This window comes from Mytilus californianus, unplaced genomic scaffold (genome assembly GCF_021869535.1).
Source record: "Mytilus californianus isolate M0D057914Y unplaced genomic scaffold, xbMytCali1.0.p SCAF_10, whole genome shotgun sequence".
Classification (NCBI taxonomy): domain Eukaryota; kingdom Metazoa; phylum Mollusca; class Bivalvia; order Mytilida; family Mytilidae; genus Mytilus; species Mytilus californianus.
In genome coordinates this window covers 44,973,492-44,991,348 of record NW_026262582.1, presented here as the reverse complement: position 1 = coordinate 44,991,348, position 17,857 = coordinate 44,973,492, and the positions used below count along the sequence as shown (strand labels likewise).

General features: G+C 32.4%; 1 protein-coding gene across 2 annotated transcripts in view; it reads right to left on the bottom strand.

Moving 5' to 3' along the window:
• LOC127718217 (protein PTHB1-like) overlaps window positions 1–17,857 on the bottom strand; it is a 39,884-nt gene that overhangs the window by 14,921 nt on the left and 7,106 nt on the right. For both annotated transcript variants that reach the window (XM_052224192.1, XM_052224191.1), the window contains exons 2-14: window positions 17,615–17,753; window positions 16,858–17,017; window positions 16,242–16,306; window positions 14,967–15,080; window positions 11,438–11,612; window positions 10,112–10,190; window positions 9,382–9,469; window positions 6,191–6,286; window positions 4,957–5,086; window positions 3,547–3,728; window positions 2,601–2,677; window positions 2,025–2,081; window positions 145–247 (exon numbers count right to left, since the gene is read on the bottom strand). In XM_052224192.1, the coding sequence (XP_052080152.1) occupies window positions 145–247; window positions 2,025–2,081; window positions 2,601–2,677; window positions 3,547–3,728; window positions 4,957–5,086; window positions 6,191–6,286; window positions 9,382–9,469; window positions 10,112–10,190; window positions 11,438–11,612; window positions 14,967–15,080; window positions 16,242–16,306; window positions 16,858–17,017; window positions 17,615–17,726 (1,438 nt within the window). In that variant the 5' untranslated portion in view covers window positions 17,727–17,753. The remainder of the gene's footprint in view (window positions 1–144; window positions 248–2,024; window positions 2,082–2,600; window positions 2,678–3,546; window positions 3,729–4,956; window positions 5,087–6,190; window positions 6,287–9,381; window positions 9,470–10,111; window positions 10,191–11,437; window positions 11,613–14,966; window positions 15,081–16,241; window positions 16,307–16,857; window positions 17,018–17,614; window positions 17,754–17,857) is intronic.

Below are 17,857 nucleotides of genomic sequence, written 5' to 3'. Positions count from 1 at the left end.
TTTTAAGCAAACTGCAAAATTCATATATGACACAAACCTTAAATCACATTACGAAACATATATTTATTCTGGCCCTAATATGTTTTTTATTTAATGAACTTGTGAGCTGTATTGTAGTTTAAATTTTAGTATTTAAAATCTTACCAACACTAGGGATTTCTATTGAGGTTTGATTTGAAGCCAATGGCCAGCTGGCATGTATTAACAATTTGACATTTTCTAATGTCATCCTGGATTTCAGTTGAACCTGAAAATTTATCAACAATAAGGTTATACTTTTCTTTCTGAAAATTACAAAACAATGAATTTAATAATACAGCTGAAAGAATATAAAATACAAAACTTTTTTTTCTCTGATTGGAAAACTGTAAAAATGCTCTCACTTGGAGATTTCAATGAAAAATTATACAAAGTCATTTATTCTCTTTTACAACTATTCTCATGTTTCACTGGTTTGCATTGCAAAAAATTCAGCAATAAATGATTTAGTTTGTCATAACAATATCTAAACTATAAATTAAATAAAACAGTTTTTTTTATTTACAAAACCACATTGTTTACGGTAAAGTGTGTGTGTGTGTGTGCCCTCATGTGAGAAACTTATTTATTCATTTCAAAGCTTTAATAATGAAAAAAAAAAATGTACACAGATTTCAAGTATTCCATCTCTGTTCAGAGTTTTATCGCTGTCAGGTCAACATCCTGCATTAGAAAAATTGTACTTTTAAAACAAGTTTCTGGTTTGGGGTCAGTTATGGTGTTCTGTTAATTTGATGTATCCTAAATTACTCAAGTATGTTGTAAGGTTGGGGGGACATTATTGAAAGTCCCTTCCTACACCCTCATATCCATTTAAATAATGGATTAACCCTAATGCACTATAATAGATATAAGAAGATATAAACATGATTAACTAATTAAGATTAGTCATAAATTACTTTATTAGGTTATTGATTGGAAAAGTATACATTTGAGTAAAATTTTGAAAGAACATGCAATTTTATTTAAGAAGTCATTCCTGCGCTTGTACAAAATCAAAGTGAGTACAAAAGGAATTACCGTAATCGGGCTTGTATAGTTCGCACTGGTACATAGTCCGCACCCCCTTCTCCCCACGAAATTTCAGGTAAAAAAACTTTTTGTAACTGTTAGAAAAGGTCTAATGAAACTCCGGTAATTTTAAATCGTGTGTGTCGTTTGCGGTATTTTCTTGGAAAAACATATTTTCCATCACCAAACAGACGCTGAAACTGCTTGTAAATGGTTCTAAAACACTTCACGCTGGTTAAGATAAGTCTAAATCACACAAAAAACAATTTAGAAACTTGTGTATGTTTAAACTGGAAGTTTGAAAAGCACGTGTAAAAGATGAAAAAACCCGGTGAGAGTCGAAATCTGTATATAATAAATATCACTATCATACAACTTTGAAAGTAAAATAGTTCCCTCCTTATATAAAACAGTGTTTAATATATCTATTACATTAATGTTTGAAGGGTCTTAAGCTAATACAAAACATATTTGTCAATAGGAAACACCAAAACAGAACGAATAATAACCGATTACGTTTTGTAGTTTACACATTGTAAGCTAGTTTACGTTTTTTTTTTACTTTTTTTGTACGATTTCATTCAAGCAGATACCAGTTTATATTTAGCAATGCATTGAAAAGAAAAGAGAATTTTGTAATGAAGCATTTAATTTTTAAATTTATCAGTATTAATTTGATATTGAATAAAAATAACTTATTAATATGGATTGGGTAAAATTGTTGGTTTGAAAAATGATAAGAGTGCCCTCTACAATGTCAATAACAAACATGGCGGAACGCAAACAAACCACATCACGAAATTGAAATTTCTCTCATTTCTTGCTTATTGTACTCTATAGTCCGCACCCCTGCTGTCAGGGTCAATTTTGGAGAATAAAACCGCGGACTATACAAGCCTTTTAACGGTATTTACATGAATCAATTCTGTATGATTTTGTAAGTCACTTGTTTAACATCTTGAACCACTACCTACCCTGACAGATATGGACGGAATAGGATCTGAGTCCTGGAATTCTACTCCACTGGCAGTCTGTAAACAAATAAATGTGTCAAGAATTAGTATAACAAGTTTTCCACTGAAAATGTAAGATGTAGAAGATATTTGGTACCCTACGTAAAATTATTTCAAAATATATCTGTTTTCCAAAGAGGATTAAGCAATAAAAATCAAAACATATAAACAAGAAAATGTGGTATGTTGCCAATGAGATAAATATCCATCAAATAATCATGTACAAAGATGTGAACAATTACACTATACAACCTTAAACCATGAACAAAAACCATACTTTATTATAAGTAATAAAATACCTGCGAATGACAAAATGTTAAACATTCAAAAGAGAAAACCAATGGCCTATGAAAATGTTATAAATGTCATGTATCTTCCCCAAAAATGTGAAAACTGTGTGCCTCCAGATGCTTGGCAGATTTTGCCACCACAGTCAACAAAAATTTCTAGATTTTACAATGCCTTATCTCCCTTTCAAAATCTAAAATAAGTCTCTGGTGATCAAATCTTTATCCTTAAAGGCTCCAATATACTTACAGAAACTTCATCAAAGCCTGGGTTAGGGGATACAAATATCGTCAAATCATCTTCTTGTTTCAAATTAGGTGTAATCACTGAAAATACATAATTGAATTTTATCATTTTCAGTAATAGATATGCACATCAAAATATTCTGAACCATGCACAGAAAAATTTGAATGGTACATGCATATATATTCAGTGAAATATATTTCATTAGCATTTTTTATGTTTTACTTTTTGTATTTTTATCTTGATTACTATAGTACATTGGTTCAATGTGTAGCTAAAAATAAATGAAGTTGATCTATGTTTGGTGGTAATAATCATTTTGTATAAGATTTATAACATTTGGTTGAGGCAAAGTTAAGTTAGCATGCAGAAATGGCAAATTCTGCAATTTTTCCATTTTCAAAGGGTCATAACTCAAGAACAGTGAAAGAGACGTCACCCAATTTCTAACTTAATCTGTGTTTGAAGGTAATAAGCATTGTTTATCAGTTTCATAACATTTGGTTGAAGCAATCTTAAGAGTGAGAAACGAAAAAAATTGCAATTTCCAAGTAAATAAGGGGCAGTACTCTAGAACGATAAGTGACTCAGTGCCCAAATTCTAACTCAGTCTGAGAGTTTTGGTTCTTAACATTGTGTATGAGTTTCATAAAATTTGGATTAGAGTTAGAGTGAAGGAATGAAAATGAGACAGACAGAAGGAAGGAAAGATGGACAGAAGGTCAAGCGTAACACTTAATGCTCCCTTTGTCTAGCGGCGAGGGCATTAAAAAAAAACTCAGAACGATTTTTTATAAGCGAACTTTTGATGAAGAAAGCCACAAAATTTATACTATGCTTGAATTTTCAATTTCTATGTCAGTGAAATAGCTATAAATAAAATCTATAATATAGCATATGGTAAAAAAACAAGAACAATAGTTAATCTAAACATTAAGTTTCCAGTAAATACCTGATTTGTGAGCAGATTTTTTAATTCTCTGTTGTAGTGAAGCCATTTCTCTATCTAATTCATCATAATTCAATTCTCTGGCTTCTGTCGTTGGTGGAATAAACAGAGCAGGATCTGTTCCCAGGTAGGAACAATCTAACCGACCCTTATCACTTAAAGTTACTATTACACCCTTCAGTCCACTGAAATAAACAAAAGACATTTTACTCAATATGTAAACTGATTCACTTGAATTGTTGAGTAAAATAAAAATAAAATTCTTGATAAAAGTATGAAATAAACTGTTTATCTTTTACAAATTGATGAAATATGAGTTGATAAGGCTCACCTAGATTTATGATTTTGTTAAACATAAGGTAAGAACTTCAGAATATAAGTAATCTACATTCATATCCGTAGATATGGGTATTTCAACACCCTGAAGTATCCAAGTACATCCTGAGGCAAAGCCTAAGGTGTACAGGGTACTGAAGATACCTTAGATGAACTTAGATAACGAATTTATCCCCAGTCTTAGTCCGAATCTGATGATTTTTAGGGAAATTCAAGCACAAAGTGTAACTTGAAAGCAATGTTTTGTTTATTATTTAAAAAAGTTTTATTGAAATTTAGGCATTTGACATATTTTCTACGGGGTGTAGGGTACTTACTACCTTTGGTAGAGCCCTACATGTAGTCAAATATAAGACGTTTTTTAATTAAGAGACAAAGAAACTGGAATCAAATTTGGCGCTCAATGTTGCGAGCGTTACGTCATAGACAGTGTAACGTCACGTGAATCATTTGCATAGCTAGGCCAGTAGTCCTGTTCATAAACAATGTGGCGGCTAAGTGATGCATTTACTTAAACGGCATAATAGGATAGAATCGTTAGTGGATTACATATTCTGATTTCAGACATCATGGATCATCTACATAATTCAATTTTACACCAGGAACAACCATGGAACTAAGGAAAACAGGCGTGAAGTTCCCCGGGGTAATGGGTAGCAACATCCGGGTATATGAGTAAGCAACACCCCGGCCTATAGGTTTTTTAATGACGTGCATTAGCCAATCAAAATCCGAGATATATACTAAGGCGGTGATAAATTTGTTTAAATACTCAATTTTCCAGTTTACAGGGTTAAGATGACATGTTCTTTTATCAATTTGGCTTCAATTTTTTTTTAATTTAGCAAAATGTCCAAAAAAGTTAACATACTGTTAGATGAAAAAAATTTGAACATATTTATTAATATACCATTCCTTCACAGACCATTTTAACTATCAGATATAAAGGGTTTAAGATGAGCAACAAACCTAACATTAGCCTAATTTTTTTTTTAATTTTCTACCAACTTATTCAACCTTAAAAAACATTTCTGTAAAGCCTGTATAACTATTCGTAATTTTTTTAGAAATACTTACGAAAAAGATCCTAAACATATCTGTACAGGCACATGATCAAGCTTGGCTGACCATTTTAACATGACATCTTGAAATACCATTAAAGACTTGGTATGTGTGCCAACTAGGTAACTTATAGTCCCTTCTTGCACTGAAACACAAGTCATTTTCTCAATTAAAACATCCAAACAATATTGCTTATAAATCATAACTGGCTTTGTGTAAGGGTTAGATCATTTCCATAAACATAAAAAGATTGCTTAAAAGTTCAGTAAAGTTTTAGGGTTAGACAACAATGCCTTATCACTGGATATCTTTCATAAATAGATTTTATAGGTGTAACACTAGTGGACCTGCAATTGCTGACCCTTCCAGAGCACATGAGTTCACCCCTCACTTTTTGCAGGGCTTCGTGTTGCTCAATCTATATTTGTGTAGTGTTTTGTGGAATATTCTTTGTCTTTAGATCTTTTTCTTTTGGACATGGATTTGTTTGTCAACTTATAGTGTTTGATCACACACATGGTATTTTTTTTTTCTTTTATCCTATTCTGTAATCAGGTTATTTAAAAATGTTCTGAATTTTCGTAAAAGAACCAAAAGTTTTACATTTTTGTACAGAAAATACATAAAAGTTGTTATTTATGCACCTGTATAATTTCATGCATAAATTTTTCCAGGAAAAAAAAACCAAACAAATGGCCTTTGAAAAAAAAATTCAAAAGTAAATAACCCTTTTGACTATTGAACTGTGTAAAAAAATACTGCTTAAATTGACGTAAAAGACTGTTTTTGTCTTAGTGAAAAGCGTAACCTTCAAGGTACTATCTTCATGAAGAACAGCAATAAAAACATTGTAACTTTGTGATATAGGTCATTTACTAGTACTTACTTAACAGATGTTTTGTCTCTACATCTAAACCCTTTTCTCACATAACAAATCATACTGTTTATAGAATATATCAAGATGTGAATTCACTTCTTTTCAAATGATTGAAACCTAACAATTAAATAAATGTACAGGTCAAAAAGAGAAAATTATATTTAACTGCTGTACAATGAAATTATGTTAGTCCTTTAGGGCTATTCTATTAATATGGATGTGTGAAGATATGAAGGAAACTTTATGGGATAGTCGTAAGATTCTGAAACGTACCATATATGGGCATGTGTCATACACACTTTTTTACCCAAGACGTATAGATGGTACAGGGGATGCGTATTATACTGTACACTCTGAAGACATTTTACTTACTTGATCCATGTGGAATGAAACAACTTGGATCATAATCAAACTTTTTCATATATCTTAACTTTCCATTCTCGGCTACACAAAATATATTTCTTTCACCTACAAAAATAAGTTTTATATTAAAATCTTAAACTCCCTCAGTCAACATTGACCTTAGAAATTTTGGTATTTTTTTAGTTTCTGTTTGGTCATATAGCTCCAAACATTTCTAGGTATTTTTACATCCCTGGCCCTCAAATGTTATTCAAGTTTGATTGTTTCTGATGAAGATAAATCATGTAAGCGTTTAAAACTCACAAAATTTATAAAGTGCTATTTTCATTAAACTTTAGGAATATCTAATTTAATAATAAAATAACAAGTTAAAGATTTTACTATTAATTTCAGAAATTATTGTGTGCATTTATTATTGCGATTTTTGAAAAAAGGAACAAAATTATTATTGCGATTTTAAGAATAGCTATAAACAGATACATGTAACTGATAGATTTTAAAATGCAAGAACTTATTATTGCGATACTCACCCAGTCGCATTATTCACATAAATAATAAAATGCTCCGCAGGGCGCAGCTTGATACGACCGCAGAGGTCGAACCCTGAACAGTTGGGGGAAGTATGGACACAACATTCAAGCTTGATACAGCTTTGGATTTGGATTGTGATTAAATATTTGACACAGCATAGGTTTCTAACACAGATTGAATGTGGTCTAAGAACTTAAAAATTTTAAATTGGACATTCACCTATTATGGTCCAATATCCAAAATCTAAATACATGGTTAGATTCAGCATATCAAAGAACCCCAAGAATTCAATTTTTGATGAAATCAAACAAAGTTTAATTTTGGACCCTTTTGACCTCAATGTGGACAAAGTTGATAACGGGGCCCAAAAATCAAAAATCTAAATACATGGTTAGATTCAGCATATCAAAGAACCCCATATATTCAATTTTTGTTGAAATCAAACAAAGTTTAATTTTGGACCCCGATTTGGACCAACTTGAAAACTGGGCCCATAATCAAAAATCTAAATACATGTTTAGATTCAGCATATCAAAGAACCCTAAGAATTCAATTTTTGTTAAAATCAAATTAAGTTTAATTTTGGACCCTTTGGACCTTAATGTAGACCAATTTGAAAACGGAACCAAAAATTAAGAATCTAAATACACGGTTAGATTTGGCATATCAAAGAACCCCAATCATTCAATTTTTGATGAAATCAAACAAAGTTTAATTTTGGACCCTTTTGACCTCAATGTGGACAAAGTTGATAACGGGGCCCAAAAATCAAAAATCTAAATACATGGTTAGATTCAGCATATCAAAGAACCCCATATATTCAATTTTTGTTGAAATCAAACAAAGTTTAATTTGGACCCCAATTTGGACCAACTTGAAAACTGGGCCCATAATCAAAAATCTAAATACATGTTTAGATTCAGCATATCAAAGAACCCTAAGAATTCAATTTTTGTTAAAATCAAACTAAGTTTAATTTTGGACCCTTTGGACCTTAATGTAGACCAATTTGAAAATGGAACCAAAATTTAAGAATCTAAATACACAGTTAGATTCGGCATATCAAAGAACCCCAATAATTCAATTTTTGATGAAATCAAACAAAGTTTAATTTTGGACCCTTTGGACCTCAATGTGGACCAATTTAAAAACGGGGCCCAAAATCCAAAAACTAAATACACGGTTAGATTCAGCATATTAAAGAACCCCATGAAATCAAGAATAAAACCCCATTGAAATTGGTCAAGAAATAAGCAATTTATAGGAAGTATCTTCTTTTGCACAATCCTGTGCTATTAAATATTTCTTGCTATTGCGCAATACTGTACAATTGACAATTTCTTGCTATTGCGCAATATTGTGCTATTGGATATTTCTTGCTATTGCGCAATACTGTGCAATTGAAGATTTCTTGCTATTGCGCAATACTGTGCAATTGAAGATTTCTTGCTATTGTGCAATACTGTGCAATTGAAAATTTCTTGCTATTGCACAATACTTATTATATAATAATTTACACATCCTGTTTGGTGTGTATCTCCTACCATATCATTATTATTTGATTTTAAATATAAATCAGAAATAACCAACTTAAAATGGAAAATTTAAAAAAGAAACAAAAAAGGAAAAAAAGAAAAAAAAGGAAAAAAAAATAAATCCCCCCCCAAAATCTTTTGAACCCCCATTATGATTCATCACCCCCAAACTCAATCCCAGCCTTCCCTTTGTGGTATGGTACCTTGCAGTACAATTTCAGAGAGATCCATACACTTGAACACAAGTTATTGTCTGGAAACTAGAAAAAAATGTGTTTTTTGGCCCCTTTTTGGCCCCAAATTCCTAAACGTTTAGGGCAATTACCCCCAAACTCAAACCCAGCTTTCCCTTTGTGATATGGAACCTTGTAGTACAATTTCAGAAAGATCCATACACTTACACACAAGTTATTGTCATGAAACTAGAAAAATGCTTGTTTTTTGCCCCTTTTTTGGCCCCTAATTCCTAAAATTTGGAGGCAATTACCCCCAAAATCAATCCCAGCATTCCTTTAGTGATATGGAACCTTGTGGTACAATGTCAGAGAGATCCATACACTAACACACAAGTTATGTCTGGAAGTTACAAAAATGCTTATTTTTGGCCCCTTTTTGGCCCCTAATTCCTTTACTGTTATTACCATAACCCCCAAAATCAATCCCAACCTTCCTTTTGTGGTATTGAACCTTGTGGTAAAATTTCATAAAGATCCATTCACTTAAACTAAAGTTAGAGTGCGAAAACCAATGTGTCTTCGGACGACGACGACGACGACGACGCCAACGTCATACCAATATACGACCACAAAAATTTTTTTGCGGTCGTATAAAAATCTTGAAATAATTTCTAAATTTTCAGTAATATAAAATATTTCATTTTTCTAATAACAAATTATTAGTTTTGTAAAGAACCAGTTGGAAAGCGATTAAACATGAAATGCCTTGTGATTATTACGTGTACATTTCAACTGAAGTGGTCAAGATTAGCATGTTTAGTAAGAAAACACATCTTCATAATCTGCATATTTTATCATTTTTTTGGTAAGTCACACTTTTTCAAAACAACATGTTTTGTGATAAAGAAAAGACAAAAGACACAAATAGCCCTATGTATGAACTCAATGCAGAACTCACCCAGTATCAATAAAGATGGTGGAACATTAGGATAACTTATCACAGCTATATCTAATGCAGGTTCTCCTATATTGCATGACCAATCGAACTGAAAAAGCAAACAAATTTTTTTAAATGAAATTTTACTTTAAAATAGGGGAAATTTCAGTAATTACAAACAATACATGGTGTGATATTTCTTAACATTATCTGTAAATCTTTGTGCCAGTTTTGATTACTATGGAGTTAATTTCAAAAGTAATGAAAGTGACTTTATAAATTAGGTGTCCAAAGTACTTTTCTTTATTTACCTGTAAAACAAGCAGCTTGAACCATACTGTTCAATTTGTTTACAAAAATGAACAACAAGTCGCAAGGGATGTCATGCAAAGCATATCCTACTCATAATTAGACTGACAAAAATTCCATGTTCACTGGGCAAAGCTAAAAATTCACAGTATCATCAAACATAAGTGACTGCCGGGTAGATCTGAAAATTGCAAACACAGTACAACTCAATATTGTCAAGTTCCAGACCTTTATCAAACCATTTCTTAATACAGAAGCTGACAAATATGCGAAGTACTAGAAAATGAAAATTAATGCAGAGAAAGTCCATGATGATTCCTGAGCAATTGTGCCTTCTTGGTACTTTTGTTTTAATCTACTATACTTTCCTCTATCATCAATGTGCTATTAATTAGCAAATCAACTTTTCCTCTCTAACTAACTGTTAATATCAACAACTTACCGTTACCCGTTTCCCAGACTTTATATTTTGAGATTCTTCTTTTGTTTTTGCATCAACTGCAGTTGCAAGCACTTGATATCTGAAAAAACAAGAATGTGTCCACAGTACACAGATGCCCCACTCGCACTGTCCATAGTACACAGATGCCCCACTCGCACTATCATTTTCTATGTTCAGTGGACCGTGAAATTGGGGTCAAAACTCTAATTTGGCATAAAAATTAGAAAGATCATATCATAGGGAACATGTGTACTAAGTTTCAAGTTGATTGGACTTCAACTTCAGTAAAAACTACCTTGACAAAAACTTTAACCTGAAGCTGGACAGACGGACGGACAGACAAACGGACGGATGCACAGACCAGAAAACATAATGCCCCCACTTCTATCGTAGGTGGGGCATAAAAACAATAAAGATTACATTCTGCATTATTATAGGGTTATTAATTTCAGAATACTGCAGATTCATTTATTCTCGTTGGTGCCAGTTTTTTTTGGATTGAAGAATAATTGTATTTACGTAGATACTAGATTTCATGGTTTTGTCAAATATTAAATACAAGTCTATAGAAAATTTGTTCTCAGTTGAGTAGTCCAATTCATGAATTACTTACAATAACGAAATACAAGAAAATCGGTACCCCACAAATAATAATGTATCCACAGTATATATTTTAATCATTCTTTTTATTGGTTGTTTGCTTAACATCCAGTGGCATATGTTTTATGATTGATTGATTGTTGGTTGCTTAATGTCCAGTGGCAAATATTTCATACATGTTCAGGATGATATATGTTTTATGAACTATCCATCAAGAAAGATTAACAATAAGTCCAGTAGGTAATACACCTTATCGCTAATCCCGCTTGACCCGAGAATCTGTCCCGCTCGAACTTTTGACGTCATACAACAATCACTTTTCCATTGTGGCGTCAGTCATTTGGTATTATGACGTCAAAATTTTACGGGAACCTGTGTGATGTCCAGTAATGGCGGACAAATAGCGATAAGGTGTATTCTGCAAATTTGTGCAACTTGAATAGGATGTGGGAAATTTGGAATGTTATTATATTCAATTTGTGGTGATGATTAAGCTGTCATGCAGAAAACTGAACTAACAATGAATTTTCTAGCATTTCTCAGGGTCTGGTTAAAAGACTCAATTCCAAATGAGAATTTAATCCAAAACATGCAGAATCCCCCAAATTATCAACTTGCCCTTTCGAATACTTTTTCACAAATTAATTAATTTTGCGTAAAGATTTGCCTAAATTGCATTAAAATGACCAATCCAAAAACACCCTGTTAAATGTAAACAATTCTTACTTGTAACATTCCACTTGCCAGGATGATGAGACTGTCACAAAGCTGTCTAGTTTTGGAATGTATTTTATTGGTCCTGGTAACAATGCTCCAGGCAAAAACCGACTAAATGAAAAACTTTCTTGTTCAAAAAATGACAATGTCCCATCCATAGATTGCACACAAATAAAATCTCTTCCTGAAAAAGATAAATGTTTACATTGGTTGAGCAAAATAAATCAGTTACAGAATAAACTATTTATGTATTAACCAGTATTAAAGACTTGAAGTTATTTATAATTTGTAGCCAAAAACAATTACATATGTTCCTTAAACAAATGTAATTATTAATCATTTCTAAGATATAAAAAATAAAAGAAGAATGTGTCTGACGACACGAATGCCCCCACTCAAGCTTAGCAATTTTAAAAAGTTAAAAAGGGCCATAACTCACAAAAGGTAAGTGAGTCGCTGCCCAAATTCAAACTGTCTGCTAGTCTGGTTCTTAGTACTGTGTATGAGTTTCATAAAACTTGGATGAGGAAAACTTGTTAGAGTGTGGAAACAGATTGGACGGACAGGGGTAACACTAAATGCCCCCGTTGCCTACGGCGGGAGCATAACAAATTATGTATAGAAGTAATACAGAATTGACTTGAACAAAAATCTTTAAAATATTTTTGTATTATTATGGTTTGATTGCAATTATTAAGTTTAAGGATAAAAAGCATAAATTTGAAAACAAGTCTTCTACATCCACTAGATAGCCTCCGCCCCCCACACTTATATGGATCTGTACTTTATTGATATTTTTGCCAAAATTTGCATTTCCCTAATTCACTACTACCTAACATTTTTTGCCTTGAAGGCTAAATTAAATCTAAAACAAGAGTGCACACGCTGAAATGTCTCGCCTTCTTTACTAATCATTGATATTATGTTGATAGTCCTAAATATAAAGCTTTATTACAACTGTCACATAAACTTAACATTAACCAAGAAAACTAAACACTGACCGATGAACCATGAAAATGAGGTCAAGGTCAGATGAACCATGATAGGCAGGCATGTACAGCTAACAATTCTTCCATACAACAAATATAGTTGACCTATTGCTTATAGTTTAAGAAAAACAGACCAAAACACAAAAACTTAACACTGAGCAATGAACCTTGAAAATGAGGTCAAGGTCAAATAAAACCTGCCTGACTGCCAAATAGATCATAAAATATTTCCATACACCAAATATAGTTGAACTATTGCATATAGTATTAGAAAAAAAGACCAAAACTCAAAAAACTTAACTTTGACCACTGAACCATGAAAATGAGGTCAAGGTCAGATGACACCTGCCCGCTAGACATGTACACCTTACAATCATTCCATACACCAAATATAGTAGACCTATGGCATACAGTATAAGAAAAACAGACCAAAACACAAAAACTTAACTATAACCACTGAACCATGAAAATGAGGTCAAGGTCAGATGACACCTGCCAGTTGGACATGTACACCTTACAGTCCTTCCATACACCAAATATACTAGACCTATTGCTTATAGTATCTGAGATATGGACTTGACCACCAAAACTTAACCTTGTTCACTGATCCATGAAATGAGGTCAAGGTCAAGTGAAAACTGTCTGACCGGCATGAGGACATTGCAAGGTACGCACATACCAAATATAGTTGAACTATTGCATATAGTATTAGAAAAAAAGACCAAAACTCAAATACTTAACTTTGACCACTGAACCTTGAAACTGAGGTCAAGGTCAGATGACACCTGCCGCTAGACATGTACACCTTACAATCATTCCATACACCAAATATAGTAGACCTATGGCATACAGTATAAGAAAAACAGACCAAAACACAAAAACTTAACTATAACCACTGAACCATGAAAATGAGGTCAAGGTCAGATGACACCTGCCAGTTGGACATGTACACCTTACAGTCCTTCCATACACCGAATATACTAGACCTATTGCTTATAGTATCTGAGATATGGACTTGACCACCAAAACTTAACCTTGTTCACTGATCCATGAAATGAGGTCGAGGTCAAGTGAAAACTGTCTGACGGGCATGAGGACCTTGCAAGGTACGCACATACCAAATATAGTTATCCTATTACTTATAATAAGAGAGAATCTAACATTACAAAAAATCTTAACTTTTTTTTCAAGTAGTCACTGAACCATGAAAATGAGGTCAAGGACATTGGACATGTGACTGACGGAAACTTCGTAACATGAGGCATCCATATACAAAGTATGAAGCATCCAGACCTTCCACCTTCTAAAATATAAAGCTTTTAAGAAGTTAGCTAACGCCGCCGCCGCCGGATCACTATCCCTATGTCGAGCTTTCTGCGACAAAAGTCGCAGGCTCGACAAAAATAAACTGCTTCGCTGAGCGCAGCTGGATACGCCCACAGAGGTCCAACCCTGAACAGTTGGGGCAAAAATGGACACAATATTCAAGCTTGATACAGGTCTGAATTTGGATTGTATTAAATATTTGACATATTATAGGTTTCTGAATAAATGTAGTCAAAGAACTTGAAATTGGTTATATGAATTGAATTTATATTCAAATAAAGATTTCTTGCTGTTGTGCAATACACTGTGCTGTTGCGCAATACTTAGTAAATCTGTTGTCAGACTATAAACAATTAAAGTTCAATTCATTCTCAATGTCATATTAGAAATTTATGAAAATGTTAAGGGAGCTTACATCAATAGATATAAACAATTCACCAAAGTTTCATGAGAATTGCTGACAGCATTTTTGAGTTATTGTCCGAAAACTGGAAAATCCCCCCTTTTTAAATGAATAAAACCCCATAACTCAGAAATGTAAAATGTAAAATTTATAAAATTCTAAAGGAGCTTACATCAATAGATATAAACAATTCACCAAAGTTTCATAAGAACTGCTGAAAGCATTTTTGATTTTTTGTCCGAAAACTGGAAAATCCCCCTTTTTTTATGAATAAAACCCTGTAGCTTGGAAACGTAAAATCTAAAATATATAAAAATTGAAAGGGAGCTCATGTCAATAGATATAAACTATTCACCACAATTTCTTGCAAGTTGGTGAAAGCATTCTTGAGTTATTGTCCGAAAACTGGAAAATCCCCCTTTTTTTAATGAATAAAACCCTATAACTCGGAAACGTAAAATCTAAAATTTATAAAAAACAAGAGGGAGCTCACGTCAAAAAACATAAACAATTCACTAAAGTTTTATGCAAATTGGTTAAAGCGTTTTTGAGTTAATGTCCGACATGTTGACGACGGACGGACAGACGGATGGATGGACAGATGGACAGAGGTATACCATAATATGTCCCGTAAATGGGCGTATAAAAACAAAAAATAATCAAATTCAGATGGGGAAAGATGAAAAGTAATCTTACTTTAATTGCACGAAATTTGTTCTCTGGGCAACATTGCACAAATCAGCTGATGTAGTGTTTAATAAATCATTAAATCCGCCAGAATCCCAAATTCCAATAGATGGGGCAGAAATATTCAACTTACCTTTCACTGCACCAAAAGGTCCAAAACAAAAATTAAATGCTGTCCTCTGTAAATTGTGTTCATAGGCCAACTTTAACTGGTAATGTTTACCATGTTCTACTGAACCAACAGAAGCTGTACAAAAAATACATATAATAATAAAAATACATATAAAAATAAGAATACATATAAAATAAGATTACATATAAAAATAAGAATACATATACATTCTACTACATACTACTGCCTAGAGTAAGATGGGATAGGTATACATTTGAGACAGCTAAATGGATAATTGTCAAATGCAAGCAATTTAAGTTGTTTTTCTATTTGTTGATTTGTGAAATATTGTATTGCATGAGACCCCATTTTAGATGAGTATCTGTTCCTCTTCTAATTTTTGACAATATGTATAGGCAATATACATGATATATTGACTTCTGTGTGATATCATCACTCACTGTCACCTTTTTTCATGCAGAAGAAAACAAGTGAAACTGTGAGCTACTGCTCACTAATGATACCCCCGCCGCAAGTGGATAATTTTAATAGTGTAAAAATATGTAAGTGTTTGGTAAACAGGAAGTTGTTGAGTGATGAATCTGAAAACGCATCACACGGTATAGCTGACTTATATAAACCCTGAAACCAAATTTCAGAAATCCTTGTATTGTAGTTCCTGAGAAAAATGTGATGAAAATTTTCAACTTGGCTATCATGTGTAAAATGATACAAGTGTTCGGTAAACAGGAAGTTGTTGAGTGATGAATCTGAAAACAAATCACACGGTATAGCTGACTTATATAAACCCTGAAACCAAATTTCAAAAATCCTTGTAATGTAGTTCCTGAGAAAGATGCGACGAAAAATATTCATGGGACGGATGGACGGAGAGACAGGTGTAAAACAGTATTCCCCACTTTTTTAAAGCGGGGTATAATAAAAATTATGAGAAAGGCAAGTCCAAAGAAGAGTTATGATAAAACAAACCACAAATTCATTATTAGAAATAAACAACAAGGCATTATTTTTTTCCATCGACAAGTATATTTCTAAAATACATTTCTGATAAAATAGCTGCTTTTACAACACAATGTACCACCCCAAGACTTTTTTCGGGAAATAATATTTAAGTTCGTAAATGTTTGTACCTAAAAACCACATGGAACTGTCTTTATTTTTCCATAATTCTGATTCAATTTATATTATTTATTGAAATTGAATTTTAAAAATGCTGTTAATTTGAATATCAGTATCAAACATCCTTCGCTCACTAAATTTACTAATTTGTCTTACCATATACATTATACACTGCTAACTTTCTGGGGTGTAAAATCGCTATGTGTATACTTTCTGTACTCCTGAAAAATAGAAAATAAAAAATATTGTAAGGCTTTTTTATTTAAACATGACAAGACACCATAAACACTTCAAATTTAAACTTGATTACATCAAAGTCGTAGAAATGAATAACAAATTTTTATCCTTTTCAATATTGTTAATTTTCATATGAAAGGCTTGGTAATTAAATTCTAATTTCTTGTACATGGGATGTTTTTACGTTGAAATAATGAAATTGTAATCAATTTGACTTCGGTATGAGGCAGGAGTTTTCCTACATAAAACTGTGTATGTAATTCTCAGAATTGGTGATACATGTACTATAATGTGATATTTGCATGAAATGAAGGGTAAAAGACCAGAATAACTTTCAAATTCAATCAAATCAATATATATACAATTGCAAGACTTCTTCAATAGATGCAATAATGCTTAATGTTTTCAGAATAATGGAACTATAATATCAAGATGATAAAGAGCAATGGAATTAACCTTTAGTTTTCTATTTAAAATCTCATGTTCATTTACCCTAAATCCATTTTTTTCCAGTGAGAGAATAAAATAAACTTACGAAGCAAATTTTCCAGCTTCTATCTGTAAGATGGGGTGTTGTAAAGAGTATTCCAGCATGACATCCTCTGGTCTGTATCCGGACCATCCATCATCTGTTTTAGTAGGGCGAGGGTTGAATACTCTCAATATTCCATGATAACTACCAATTATTATTTTATCTAAAACAAAAAAAATATATACATGAGAAACTGTTAGTTTACATAAAAAAAGAAAAAAAATCCTGGATTGTGTAGCTGATCAAATTCTCACGTCAAACTAAACATGCTTAATGCATATTCTCACTGATTTGTTAGTACTCTTGTATAAGGTCTAAAGCTTAAATTAATGAACCCAGGAACTAACTTTTCAACAATCCATGAACATGTAAGAGTACTTTCAAAACATACAAGTTAGAAACACACATAGACATAATTTTATGGCACAAAGCCAAAATTCAAATAGTGTTGCTTTCTCCTTTTCCAATTGACCAACACATATTGTTGAGTTACTGCCTCATCTTGTTATAGATGTCAGTCTTCGCACTCAACCACAGGCCCACCAGTCCAAGCTTGTAAAAATGCTGTCAGGCCTGTAAAAATCATATCTACAGGCCAATATAATCTAACTAAAATTTTTGTAAAATTCAGCTTCGGGCCTGTAGATTCAAAAGTTTAGCGTGAAGACTGAGATGTAATCATAGAATTTCTTCTTCTAAATTTTCAGTATAACTTAAGATTTTTAAATTGGCATAAAATCTATATTGTCAAATTTCATACCTAATTCATCTTCAGCGTTATCTAAGTTGCCAACACACAGACAACCTTGATCAAATTCTTCATCTTCTCCGACGGTTGTTGACCACCAGTCTCGAGCTTTAAATAACGACATAATTTTCTTCTAAGATAAAATCATCTACTGCAAAACAAAAATATAAAATTAAAAAGAGAACAATATATATGTAATCCACTTATTAATAATATTTATGTTATGAAATTGTCCTCATAAATAATGTATTTCAA